This window comes from Vitis vinifera, chromosome 10 (genome assembly GCF_030704535.1).
Source record: "Vitis vinifera cultivar Pinot Noir 40024 chromosome 10, ASM3070453v1".
Classification (NCBI taxonomy): Eukaryota; Viridiplantae; Streptophyta; class Magnoliopsida; order Vitales; family Vitaceae; genus Vitis; species Vitis vinifera.
The window spans coordinates 27,126,401-27,138,682 of NC_081814.1; the positions used below are offsets into that span (position 1 = coordinate 27,126,401).

The following is a 12,282-nucleotide window of genomic DNA, read 5'->3' on the forward strand; positions in this document are numbered from 1 at the left end:
TTTCTAGTGTAACTAAATAAAGGGCAAATTGTGCATCTCCTGTACGGGGATGCTTTAGAAAAACCTAAGTTCGTAACACCAAACACGTTTGTGAAAAGTATGTATGGCTTCGCCCACAGATTGAAAATATAAAAAACTCACGCTCCTGTATATATAGCACACCCATCTCACCTTTGTTTGGAATAGATCTTGCTGTGGTGCGATGGCGAATATAGACATCGAGGGGATACTCAAGGAGCTTCCCAACGATGGGCGTATTCCGAAGACGAAGATCGTGTGCACGCTGGGACCCGCGTCTCGGTCAGTTCCGATGGTGGAGAAGCTTTTGAGGGCTGGGATGAATGTTGCCAGGTTTAATTTCTCCCACGGGACTCATGAGTATCATCAGGAGACTTTGAATAATCTCAGGATCGCTATGCAAAATACTCAGATCCTCTGTGCCGTCATGCTCGACACTAAGGTCCACTATTTAACTCTTTGCTCTCTTCGCTTAATCTTTGAATTTTTATTTCTTTATTTATTTTGTGATATCTGTTTTAGATGAATCGGATTTAGGAACTTGTTGTTTGTGTTGTGGTTTTTTTTTTTTTCCAAAATTGATTTATTGATTGGAGGATATTTGGAGAATGAGGAGGATTCAGGGCCATCAAATTCTCTGGAAGGTTTTGAGATCCTGCTCTGTTTGATACTGGAAACACTACCTGAAAACTGATTTTGGTTGAATTTTCTTGATAGATCATCTGGTATGAAACACCAAAAGGTTCCTTACACAAATCATAGGGTGAAAATGGCTTGTAAGTTTTTGAAGAGGAAGGACAAAAACAATGTTCATATTCAGTTAGGTTTTGGATGTTTAGATCCATAAAAGAATTGGTTTCTTTGTACTGCAGGAAGATTTCGGTAATCTATTGTCCTTCAGATTGTCCTTAGTGGGAATTCAAATACTGGCTTCAATTTTGTGCATTGGCGGAAATGAACTGAAAGATGCTAATATTTATATTTGGGTGGAGTCTTTTAGAAATAATAGATTGGAGAATGTTGGGTGTGTAGTGATTATAATCTCGGTGAAACCAAAACTACTATTGAGGAGCTATATGCCTTTCACTTGTATGAGATTCCTATAGTTCACATGGATAGTTCAGAAAAGGAGTTTCTTTCTAATGGTTGTCACGATACCCAAAATGAGCAGAGTCCAGTGACAGCTGTGTTCTAGATGTTGTTTTCATGGGCACTGGTTGAAACTTCCTTAAATTTTCTGACAATGTGAGTACTGGACTCAAATTTGTATGTGTGGTGGAGAATTGTTTACATAGCAGATGAAGGATGCAAAAATTTGTAAACATTCGCTGATCCTTATAGAAGCTCCACTGCTACTATGGAGCTCTATGCCTCTTTATGGGAAGAAATACTCCTTTTTTTTTATGACACTCTCTAGACACTTCTAGGCCTACAATAGAACAACTATTGATAGTTGATGTTGATGATGATGAATATCCATACATTCCTACATATACCAATTGGATTTTTCTGTAGATGTACCCTATATGCATATGAGAAAGTTTGCAATCAGTTGCGTGGATTTTTTTTGTTTTTTAGAAAGAGAAGTTTTGCAATCAAATTGTATTTGTAGTTGCATAGTTGTTTTGATAATGTTGGGCTTTGCTACCAAATTTTCATGATAGGATTTTTTTTTGGTTAAGTAAGGAAAAATAATGTATTACAAAGAGGCGCTAAAGTAGTGACCCAAGATGTACAGGAAGGAAAAGGAAACACTCACCCCCAAACAACTTGAAACAAAAAACTGTCCAAAAGGATATACAAAAAACAACCCCTTCTTCAATGGGAACCCACCCAATCAATGAAATCAAATAAGGTTGAAGGACCGTCTTGTATAAACATTTTAGTCTCCAACCATAGTAAGTAAACAAAAAAGGCTTTTAGCCTTGGGATGGACAACATATCATCTTCAAAGGAGATTATATTCCTTACCTTCCAAACTGTCCAGAAAATGCATAAAGGGTTGGCTCTCCAAATTGTCTTGCGCTTTTTACCCACAAAGGGTCCATTCCAACCCAAGAGGGTTTCCCGAATTGAAGAAGGAAACACCCAAGACACTCCAAAAAGAGTGAAGAACATCTCCCACAAAGCCCTTGTCTTTTCACAATGAAGAAGTAGATGGTCTATGGATTCCTCATCCACCTGACAAAAATAACATCTATTTGCTAAAGCCCATCGCCTCTTCTTAATTTGGTCCAAAGTTAAAGCTTTGCCCCACGTTGCCTCCCATGCTAAGAAGTTCACTTTTGGCTGCACACAAGAGTTCCAAATGATTTTTTTTGGGAAAAAAAATCGATGAGTCCAACTCTAAGACTTTGTAAAGAGACTTTATCGAAAAAATTCAATTCTTCGTTTCCATCCACCACACCCTATCCTCCTCCTCCAAGATCACTCTCTTCACACACAAGCGTAATAGAAGGCCTTACACCTCATCCATCTCCCAATCATTAGAAGGCCTAATTAAATGAGGACTCCAACTCCCCTTACCTTCTAAACCAGTCCAAACATCCTTCACCCAAGCCTCTTTGGGATCAGCTAGGGCAAATAAAAAGGGGAAAGAAATGCACAAAGGAGTAGACTCACACCATTTATTCTTCCAAAAAATCATCTTCTTCTAGCCATTGCCCACCACAAAGGAAAGTCTACTACTAACGATGTGCCAAAGCTTTCTAATTGTTTTCTACAACCCTACACCATACCCCCCTCTTACATCCCGAGAGCACCAGCCACCTCGTTCTTCCCTATACTTCCCCCTTATTACTTGATTCCATAAGGCCCCTCTCTCATTCGCAAAGCACTAGCTCTATTTGCATAGGAGAGCCTTGTTGAGCGTAGAAAGGCTCTTAACCTCTTAACCCTCAAACCCCCTTTTCTTTTATCAAGACAAATTGTTGTCCACGTTACTAAATGAGGTCTTTGCTCTAGGGCCCCTTCTCCCCACAAAAAATTCCTTTGAATCTGCTCCAGCTTCAATTTGACCACCCTTGGCAAGTGGAGAATAGACATATAGTAAATAGGCAAGCTAGAGCTTCGAATCAAGGTGATTCTCCCACCCTTAGAGATATATTGACGTTTCCACATAGCTAATCTCCTACGAAATCTCTTCTCAACTCCATCCTAAGCTGCCACGGACTTGAAAGGAGCACTTAACAGCATCCCTAAGTAAGTGGAGGGTCAACTCACTCTTATCCATGCATAGTTGTTTCCATTTGATGTACATGCATACTTGAGATGATTTCAATCTTTTGCATGGATTTTTTTTTTAAGAAAGAGTTAGTTTTTGCTGTCGACTTGTCTTCATGGTTGCCTAGTCATTTCTATAATGTTAGGTTTTTCTATACAATTCTCATCATTATATTTGCATAGCTGTTACTTTATATGCTCTCTCTGTCTTAAACACAGACACATTCACATGCAAAGCTATATTCATTGAGTTCTTTTGGAATCTCTCTCTTTTTTTCCATCAAATTCTTTTCATAGCTGCATAGTCATTTCTATAATGAATTCTCTCTCACTCCCATGCACTCACGCTCAAAGATATATTAATGGAATCTTCTTGAACTAGTTTTACTGATTACAAGTAACAGCAGTTGTTCCATGCATTTTTAATCCTCTTTTTCTTTCAGGGGCCTGAAATTCGAACTGGTTTCCTAAAGGATGGAAAACCTATTCAACTTAAGGAAGGCGAGGAAATCACCATTACTACTGACTACAGCATCAAGGGGGATCAGGAGATGATCTCCATGAGCTACAAAAAGCTGCCTGTTGATTTGAAGCCTGGAAATACCATTTTGTGTGCGGATGGCACCATCACTCTTACTGTCTTGTCTTGCGATCCAGCTGCTGGAACAGTGAGATGCCGATGTGAGAACACTGCACTTCTAGGAGAGAGAAAGAATGTCAATCTTCCTGGTGTTGTGGTGGATCTTCCAACACTAACTGAGAAGGATAAGGAAGATATTCTGGAATGGGGTGTTCCCAACAAAATCGATATGATTGCTCTTTCATTCGTGCGCAAGGGCTCGGATCTTGTCCATGTTCGTAAGGTGCTCGGATCCCATGCTAAGCGTATACAGTTAATGTCAAAGGTATGTGGATCACTTTCAATGTTCTGTTTCGTAGACATTGAGAAAAGAAGAAAGGAGAAAAAAAAAAAAAAAAGGACTGGTGTATGAGTTTGCACATTGCAGCTTACATTAAAATAGGTGTTTCAGGGGAGGGGGTTTTATCATTTAATGAACTGTAAAAATGGTCAACCATCCAAACAAAGGGAGTGCAACCTACCATCTTCTTGGAATTAGGGTGAAGGTTAAGGTGCAATTATACAAATGATTTTAAACTTCAGGGCTTAATTTGAGGTCCTATAAATAAATTGCTGGTTTCATTTTGAGATTAAGTTGAATGATCAGTCCACAGCACATTGCTTTTCCAGCCTCCAATAATAGTTGCATCCATCAGCAAAAATATGACTCGTGTAGAGAGTAATTTTCAATTAAAAGCCTGCTTTACCTTTTAAAGAAGGAGGCAGCTTTTTGCTAGTGTGGCATCTTATTCCATAGCTTGTGGGTATAGTGCAGATTAACCATCAAGGAGTGTGAAATGTTCTTGCTGGGGGTGTTTTTTTCCTTCTTTCCTTTTTTCATTTGTGGGGTTGTTTGGTTTGGTTATACATTTTTTTGAGGAATTCCTTAGCTTGTGTGGTTCCTCAATGAGTGTTTTGTATTTTTTGGTCACATAATGACATCTTTTGTTCTTGTTGGGCCAAAAATTTCCTGCTTGAGATCAGGAGGGTTTCATTAATTTTTATGAAGTTGGGGGGTGATTATTTTTCCCTTTTGATGGTGATGGGAGGCTCTTTGGCTTGACTGTCCCCTTTCATGAGAAATTACTGAGTTTCTGTGGTTCTTCAAGGAGTGTTTTGCATTTCTTGGTCACTGAATGATATGTTTTTTTCTTTGTTGAGCTGAAAATTTTCAGGTTGAGAACCAAGAGGGTGTTATCAACTTCGATGAAATATTACGTGAGACTGACTCCTTCATGGTTGCCCGAGGTGATCTCGGAATGGAGATCCCAGTGGAGAAGATCTTCCTGGCACAGAAAATGATGATATACAAGTGTAACCTGGTAGGCAAGCCAGTAGTTACTGCCACTCAGATGCTTGAATCCATGATCAAATCTCCCCGGCCAACTCGTGCTGAAGCAACGGATGTAGCTAATGCTGTTCTTGATGGGACTGATTGTGTCATGCTCAGTGGAGAGAGTGCAGCTGGGGCTTACCCAGAGCTTGCAGTGAAGATCATGGCTCGAATTTGTATTGAGGCAGAATCCTCCCTTGACTATGGAGCTATCTTCAAGGAGAGGATCAGGTCAACTCCTCTTCCAATGAGCCCATTGGAGAGCCTTGCATCCTCAGCTGTTAGAACCGCTAACAAGGCTAAGGCAAAGCTCATCGTTGTGATGACTCGTGGTGGGACTACAGCCAAGTTGGTTGCCAAGTACAGGCCAGCTGTTCCAATCCTATCTGTGATTGTGCCAGTTTTAACGACAGACTCATTTGACTGGATCATCAGTGATGAGACCCCAGCAAGGCACAGCCTGATATACAGGGGCTTGATTCCATTACTGGCAGAAGGCTCTGCAAAGGCCACTGATGCGGAATCCACGGAGGTGATCCTGGATGCTGCCCTGAAGTCGGCAACAGAGAGGGGGCTGTGCAAGGCTGGAGATGCAGTTGTGGCACTTCATCGTATTGGATCAGCGTCTGTTATTAAGATCTGCTTGGTGAAATGATATGGAGTGGCAGAAAGGTGAAGAACCTCTGTTTTGGTTTTTATTCTTTGTTTTGGTTATGCTATTTTGCCTTCAGAGTGTTGGAGGACCCAGCTATTTTCCTTTTGTCTTGAATTATGTTAGAGGTTGCAATCCAGACAATTTAAAAAGGCATTGTATGATCTTAAATCTCTATGTTAGGTTTTTATCACAAATTACTGAAGCTGAAGCTGGAAGATTTTGGTACTTGTTCTCTTCAATGCTATGGATATTTATTCAATCAATAAAATGGACTTAATATGTTTGAGACTTGTTTGAAGTGGTTGTTAGAAGCTAAAAACTCATTTTTTAAGTTAGAAAGCTATATCATGTTTAATGAAACTTTTACAGTGTATCCTACAAGTTTTGGTTTGCAGAGGTTGGAATTCATTCACTATAGTTGAACTTAAAAATGGGCATTTTGATTTCAGGGTAGTCTGGTGGCATCAAAGCTATTGCATTCTACGGACACACAGCAAAGGCCGGAAGATTGGAATCCTTTCAGATGCAGGGTAACGTGATTCTATTGCACATTCTGTACCGACTTTATCCTAGTATTAATCTTGATGAATGAGGGAAAAGCGGATGGAGATTAGTGAGTTCCTGTTCTTCCAATAGGCTTAAGGGCCAGTAGTGGAAACTACAATGGTTTCTGCAAAAGCAATATGTTAGTGAAGTTTTTAGCGTTACTGGTTGAGACTAGGCTAATTTATTCATTCTTGTTTGCTTTACTATAAAATTTTGTCTGTAGAAGATTAATCGTCATGATTTTGATAACTTAAACACATGGATGCCCTACATGATTACTCTGCTGGAATTATACTCATGGCAAAGTCCAGCTAAGTTCAGTAGGTTATGAGGACAAAGACTCCCAAACCTTCAAAAGTGCTTCATGGGTGTGAACACCACCATTGAATAATCTAAAACTAAGGAAAACAAATACAATTTCCTAAAATTATTATTTATATTTTATTGCTTTTGATTTATAAAAATATTGATTATTTTGATATTTTTGATAAAAAATAAATTAGAAAAATATTGATTATTTTGATATTTATAAAAATAAAAGAAAATTAACATTTTGATAAAAAAAAAAAAGATGAATATTTAGATATAAATTAGAAAAATATTTTTGATAATACTAAATAATAAAAAATTCTTTTAGAAGAAACACCAATCAAATACTATGATAAGAATCACCTGAAATGTGGTATAATTTTTAAGAGAAAAGTACTTCTAATTATTAGAAATTAATCCAAACCATTATAAAATCCCTCCACAGCTCCAGGCAGGCAAGCTCCAATTTCAAAGTTCTCTAAAAGTCAAGACTTTGTCTTTAAATTTGCACACTTTGAGGTTTAAAAATAAAAATAAAAATGGAAAGATGCTTTGATGCTTCCCTTCTCCCTATTATGCATATATGGTATGCACAATACTTTAACTTTTAGGTTAAATTAAAATCTTTTAGTGCTTCCCAAATTCCAACTCAATACTCTTATAACATTTTTTATATTTTCGTTCTTCTTCTAACCATTATTTAATTATCACCTTGTCTAAGAATTTGCATTTTCATCATGTCGCAAAACTATAATTGTAGGATGAAGTTGCAATGTAAACTTAAATTAAAAAAATAAATAAATAAATAAAAGAAAAAAAGAAGGCAATAATGTGATTAAAAAATGGGGTGTTGTGAAATATAATGTCCACCGTTTTCTAGAAAAGCCTATTTTAATGTGTTATGAAGTAGAATGTCAATCTTTTTTATAATAGTCTATTTTAACTCCAAAACATAATCGTGTGAACCCTCATTTTTCATCCCATTCAATGACAAAATTTGTTTTTATTGATGAACTAATTTTTGAAAATTAGAATTGACACTTATTTTTGTTTATTTTTAAAAGAGAAAATAAAATAAGAATAAAACCTTGACATGACTTTTTTAAAGAAAGAAAACCAAGTTCAAATTTAAGGGTTAAGTTACTTATTAAAAAGATACCACGAGGATAGCATTCCCTTAAACCCTAAAGAAAAGGTCTTCACTAAGACAATGAAATTAATTAATCATGAATACTAAAAATAAAATGACAGAAATCAATTAACGGTATGTTAGTGAAATCAGTTGAGTTAGTTTCCAGCTTTAGTTAGCTTCAACTGCTCACTTCTATTAAAACCAATCCCTCAAGTCAATTATAGGTACCAACAACTGCTTAAATTACATGCACGTAGTACATGTACAAGTTACGAAAGCAATGTAATATCTCTCCAAGAAGTAAAAATAGTAGCATTAGTCTATCCATTTCTCTCTCATTCTAATTTTTTTGTTATTCCATTTTTTCAAACATGGTATCAGAGAAGGTTTTAGCTTAGTTATGGAAACCTCCTTCGTGTCCACCATGGAAGAAACCTCAAGAACCAACAATTTTCTCCCAATTTCTTCCCCCACCCAATCTCTTCCAATTTAGACAATCATAACTTTCTAGTTTGGCAAAAATAGATACTCACCACATTAAAAGGCCATAAACTGCAACACTTCCTTTATGAATCTTCAATTCTACCTCCAAGTTTCTCTCTTCATACGATGAAACCCAAAATCACATAAACCCTATGCCCCAGGATTAGGAACAACAAGATTAGCTCATTAGGTCTTGGATTCTTGCATTTATATATGATGCTCTTCACTCATATGGTGAACTGTGACACTTTAGCCTAGGTATGGAAAACCCTTTAACCATACTTTGCTACCCAAATAAGAGCCAAAATAACTCAATTCAAGACTCAACTACACCACACCAAGAAATGAGACTTATCTATAACTGATTATCTTCTTAAAACTAGAAATATAGTTGATATTCTTGCCCTAGTTGGCCATAAGATTTCTATCAAAGATCACATAGATGCAATCTTTGAAGGTCTTCCTCAAGATTATGAAATCTTCATCATCTCTGTTGATTCTAGAATTGATTCATAAATAGTTGAGGAAATTGAAGCTTTTCGTCTTGCTTGAGAAAGTCGAATTGAGAAAAACATCAAGATTACAGATCTTTGCACTCCTAGCTTAGCCCATCTTGTCACAGCCAATAGCTCTCCACACTTTACTCAAAATGGTTTCCCACATTTCTATTATAGAGCTAGTACCATAAACTCAAATTTCCATCCACTTACACATTCTATAAATGTATTGCAACACTCCTGTGGGAACCTGACTCGGAGAGGAAGAGGACGCTATGACCAAGGCTCCTGGAAAGGCAACAACATACCTCAATGTCAACTTTGTGGGAGAATTGGTCATGTCATTATGTAGTGCTACTACTAATTTGATCGGTCTTTTATAGGGCCTTCACAACTTCAAGGAAACCGTCCACAAGGAAACATGGCCCATCTTCATCAACAACTATTTGAAATTTTTTCCCAAGATCCTCATCTCCATTAGTGAAACTTGCAACACTAGAAATGACCCGAGACAAAAAGTGGTACTTGGACTTTGGAGCCACTCATCACCTTACATTGAACCTTAATAATCTCATGACCAAATTACAGTTTCTTTCATATGATGAAGTTTTCATGGGAAATAGTAAGGGTCTCCTTATTCATCACATTGGTCACACATCATTTTCATTATCATTCATTTTCTCCAAAACACTTGCCTTAAAACAACTTCTCCATGCCCCCATGAATTACAAAAAATCTTCTTAGTGTTTCAAAGTTTGCTACTGATAATCATGTATTTTTTGAATTTCATCCCACTTTTTGTTTTGTCAAGGATCTTTCCACCAAGACAATCCTCATGCATGACCAACTTAAAGGAGGATTTTATGTATTCAATAATACACAACTGAATTTCCCATCTCAACATCCAACTCATGCCTTCACAACACAGAAACATTCAACTCGTGTTTTGCATTCAGAGCTCTCCCTTCTAAGAAACCAACATCTACTTCATCAACATTTCCCTTTGTATTGTGGCATAATAGACTTGGCCATCCTTCCTCACATATTATTTCTATTGCACTTAATAAATGTAATCCCCTTATTTCAATAACATTCCTTCTCTCATATGTTTTGCTTACTGCATGGGAAAAGTCCATAAGTCCCTATTCTTGCATTCAACATCCTCTTACACCGCACCCTTACAACTTATACATACTGACCTATAGGGGCCAACCTCAACACCCTTTTCACATGGAAATCGATACTACATTCACTTCATTGATGCCTACTCCTGATTTACCTAGATTTACATCCTTAAACAAAAGTTTGAAGCATTTCTAGTCTTTTTTCCCTTCAAGTCCCAAGTTGAACTTCAACTAGGCCATAAAATCAAAGCTATGCAATCTAATTGGGGTGGCAAATATCATTCATTTATTTAGTACCTCACCTCCAATGGCATTATCCATCACATTTCTTGCCCCTACACCTATGAGCAAAATGGACTTGCTAAACGTAAACACCGACACATTGTCCAACATGACCTTGCTCTCCTTGCTCAAGCCTCTCTTCCATTTAAATACTAGATGAAACATTTCGCACTTGTGTTTATCTCATTAACCGGTTGCCTACTCTAGGTTTGAAAAAAAAAAAATCTCCCTTAGAAATTCTCTTCCACCAAAATTCATCATATTCTCAGTTCATAGTCTTTGGCTGCATGTACTACCCCAACCTCCGAACTTCCAACTACCATAAGCTGCAATCCAGGTCCATTCCCTACACATTCCTTGGATATAACCTCAACCACAAGGATTATAAATGTTTTAGCTTTGATGGTATTGTAACGAATTGATTTCTCATGATGTTACCTTTGATCAACATACCGTCCTATTTGCCTAGCTGCAGTGAGAGGGTTGCATGAGACGCGTAGCAAAGGACACGGCTACCTCGACATGGTGGTGGTTAGGATTGAGACATTTTTTAACATGGAGCAATAAAGAAGAGGATAAGCAGTGAAAAACTGTGAGGGAAGGCTTGGAGGAGAAGCAAGAACTGGGGTGAAAGTTAGAGAGAGGTGTGAGCTAGTGTCATGAGAAAACGAGCCGATTGAAGATTTTGAGGACAGGACTATGAGAAATAAATAAAAAAAATATTGAGAAATGTTGTGAGCTAGTGTATTGAGAGAATTGAGAAAAAAATTGTGAAATAGATAGATAGAGCAAACAGTGAGAGAGTCATTTTTGAGAGGAGAAGAAAACGAGCTTGGGAAAGCAAAACAGAGAGTGAGCTAAGTGGAGAGTTTGAAGGAAAAAAAGAAAAGGAAAAACTAGAGAAAGATAGAACAAAAGAAGGAGAGCTAGGAAGCTGGGGAAAAATCTGGCTCGAGAGAAAGCCTTCTAGGTAAGGTTTCTATGAACTTCACATTCCCTCATTTTCATATTATTCTTCCACATTTTTCTATAGATCCCTGGGTGTTATTTTATTGTTTGGTTTGGACATTAAGGATTATTGGTCTATTTTTTCTTAATTTGTTTGTTTGCATACATGCTTTGTTCGATTTCATCTTGGTTTCCTTGACTCCTCTAAGTAGTTGATGCACGACTTCATCCTTGAGCTTGATATATAAGAATCATGCTTGTGTTCTTTGTTAATCCCACCTGTTATTAGCCCATGGATGTCACCTGAAATGAGGCTTTGTACATTCATGTTTTGCATCTTCTTCTATTTGCCTTACCCTCAATTTTATTTATTTATTTATTTATTTATTTACTCTCGTTCCTATATTTGCTTTTATTTCTCTGTTTCTGGTGCGTTTAAGGTGTTGGGTATCTCATTTGGGTTGGCCATCTTGATTAGGGTGCTTTTGGGAGAGCTCCATGTGAGCCACGTTGCATACCATTGGAAATTTCTGGATACCTGTAAGTCGCATTGGCCACATTGAAACGCTTAGAGATGCAATGGGGGAACACAGTTGAGGATGAGAAAGTTTCTACTTAGCACTCCGGATATGGGTGAGACAACCATGTAAAATGGGGTACTACAAACTATAAATCATCCTCTGTAGGAATGGGTGGTTTTCCTTGTGCACTATGGTCATAGTATTTGCTAGTCTTCAAGGTGGTTAGAGTGTTCACTTTCTTGATCTTGTGCATATGACATGCACCAATTTTTGTTTACAAGGCCAGTTACAAGATGGTGTCCAGAAGATGTATGCATAGATATCTCTTAAACAAGCTTCACAAAGGTCAAGACTCCTGGAATGTAGAATGCCTAGGTTTATTTCATTAGTAAGCCCAGGTGATGACACTTGGCATACTAACTTGATTCAGTAGAATAATGACTTATTCTTGCATGATGGAAGACCAATCTTTGTGAGGGTCATTGCATAGAATATGACGACTCCTTGAAATTTAGATATAGTGGCAATTTGCATGTCATAGTGAAAGCTTTTGATTGAAGTTCATGAGGGAAAGTAGTTGCATCTCATGTTAA

General features: G+C 37.4%; 1 protein-coding gene across 2 annotated transcripts; it reads left to right on the forward strand.

The window, feature by feature from the left end:
• Nucleotides 1-6,663, forward strand: LOC100255934 (pyruvate kinase, cytosolic isozyme). Of its 2 annotated transcripts, XM_010657659.3 has the most exons (4): nucleotides 1-460; nucleotides 3,684-4,145; nucleotides 5,035-5,864; nucleotides 6,297-6,663. In XM_010657659.3, exons 1-3 carry the CDS (start codon nucleotides 203-205, stop codon nucleotides 5,845-5,847), a joined length of 1,533 nt encoding a protein of 510 aa, XP_010655961.1. In that variant the 5' UTR covers nucleotides 1-202; the 3' UTR covers nucleotides 5,848-5,864; nucleotides 6,297-6,663. The 2 variants fall into 2 exon arrangements, with proteins under 2 accessions (XP_010655961.1, XP_002270400.1); XM_002270364.5 differs by lacking the exon at nucleotides 6,297-6,663 and having other exon boundaries at nucleotides 5,035-6,145.
• The last annotated feature ends 5,619 nt before the right edge of the window (nucleotides 6,664-12,282 follow it).

Bases quoted from the DNA above. Each gene is read 5' to 3' on its own strand.
- LOC100255934 (XM_010657659.3), top strand. From the start codon at position 203: ATGGCGAATATAGACATCGAGGGGATACTCAAGGAGCTTCCCAACGAT. The intron at 461-3,683 runs GTCCACTATTTA...TTTTTCTTTCAG, and splicing joins CCGTCATGCTCGACACTAAG to GGGCCTGAAATTCGAACTGG. The intron at 4,146-5,034 runs GTATGTGGATCA...GAAAATTTTCAG, and splicing joins GTATACAGTTAATGTCAAAG to GTTGAGAACCAAGAGGGTGT.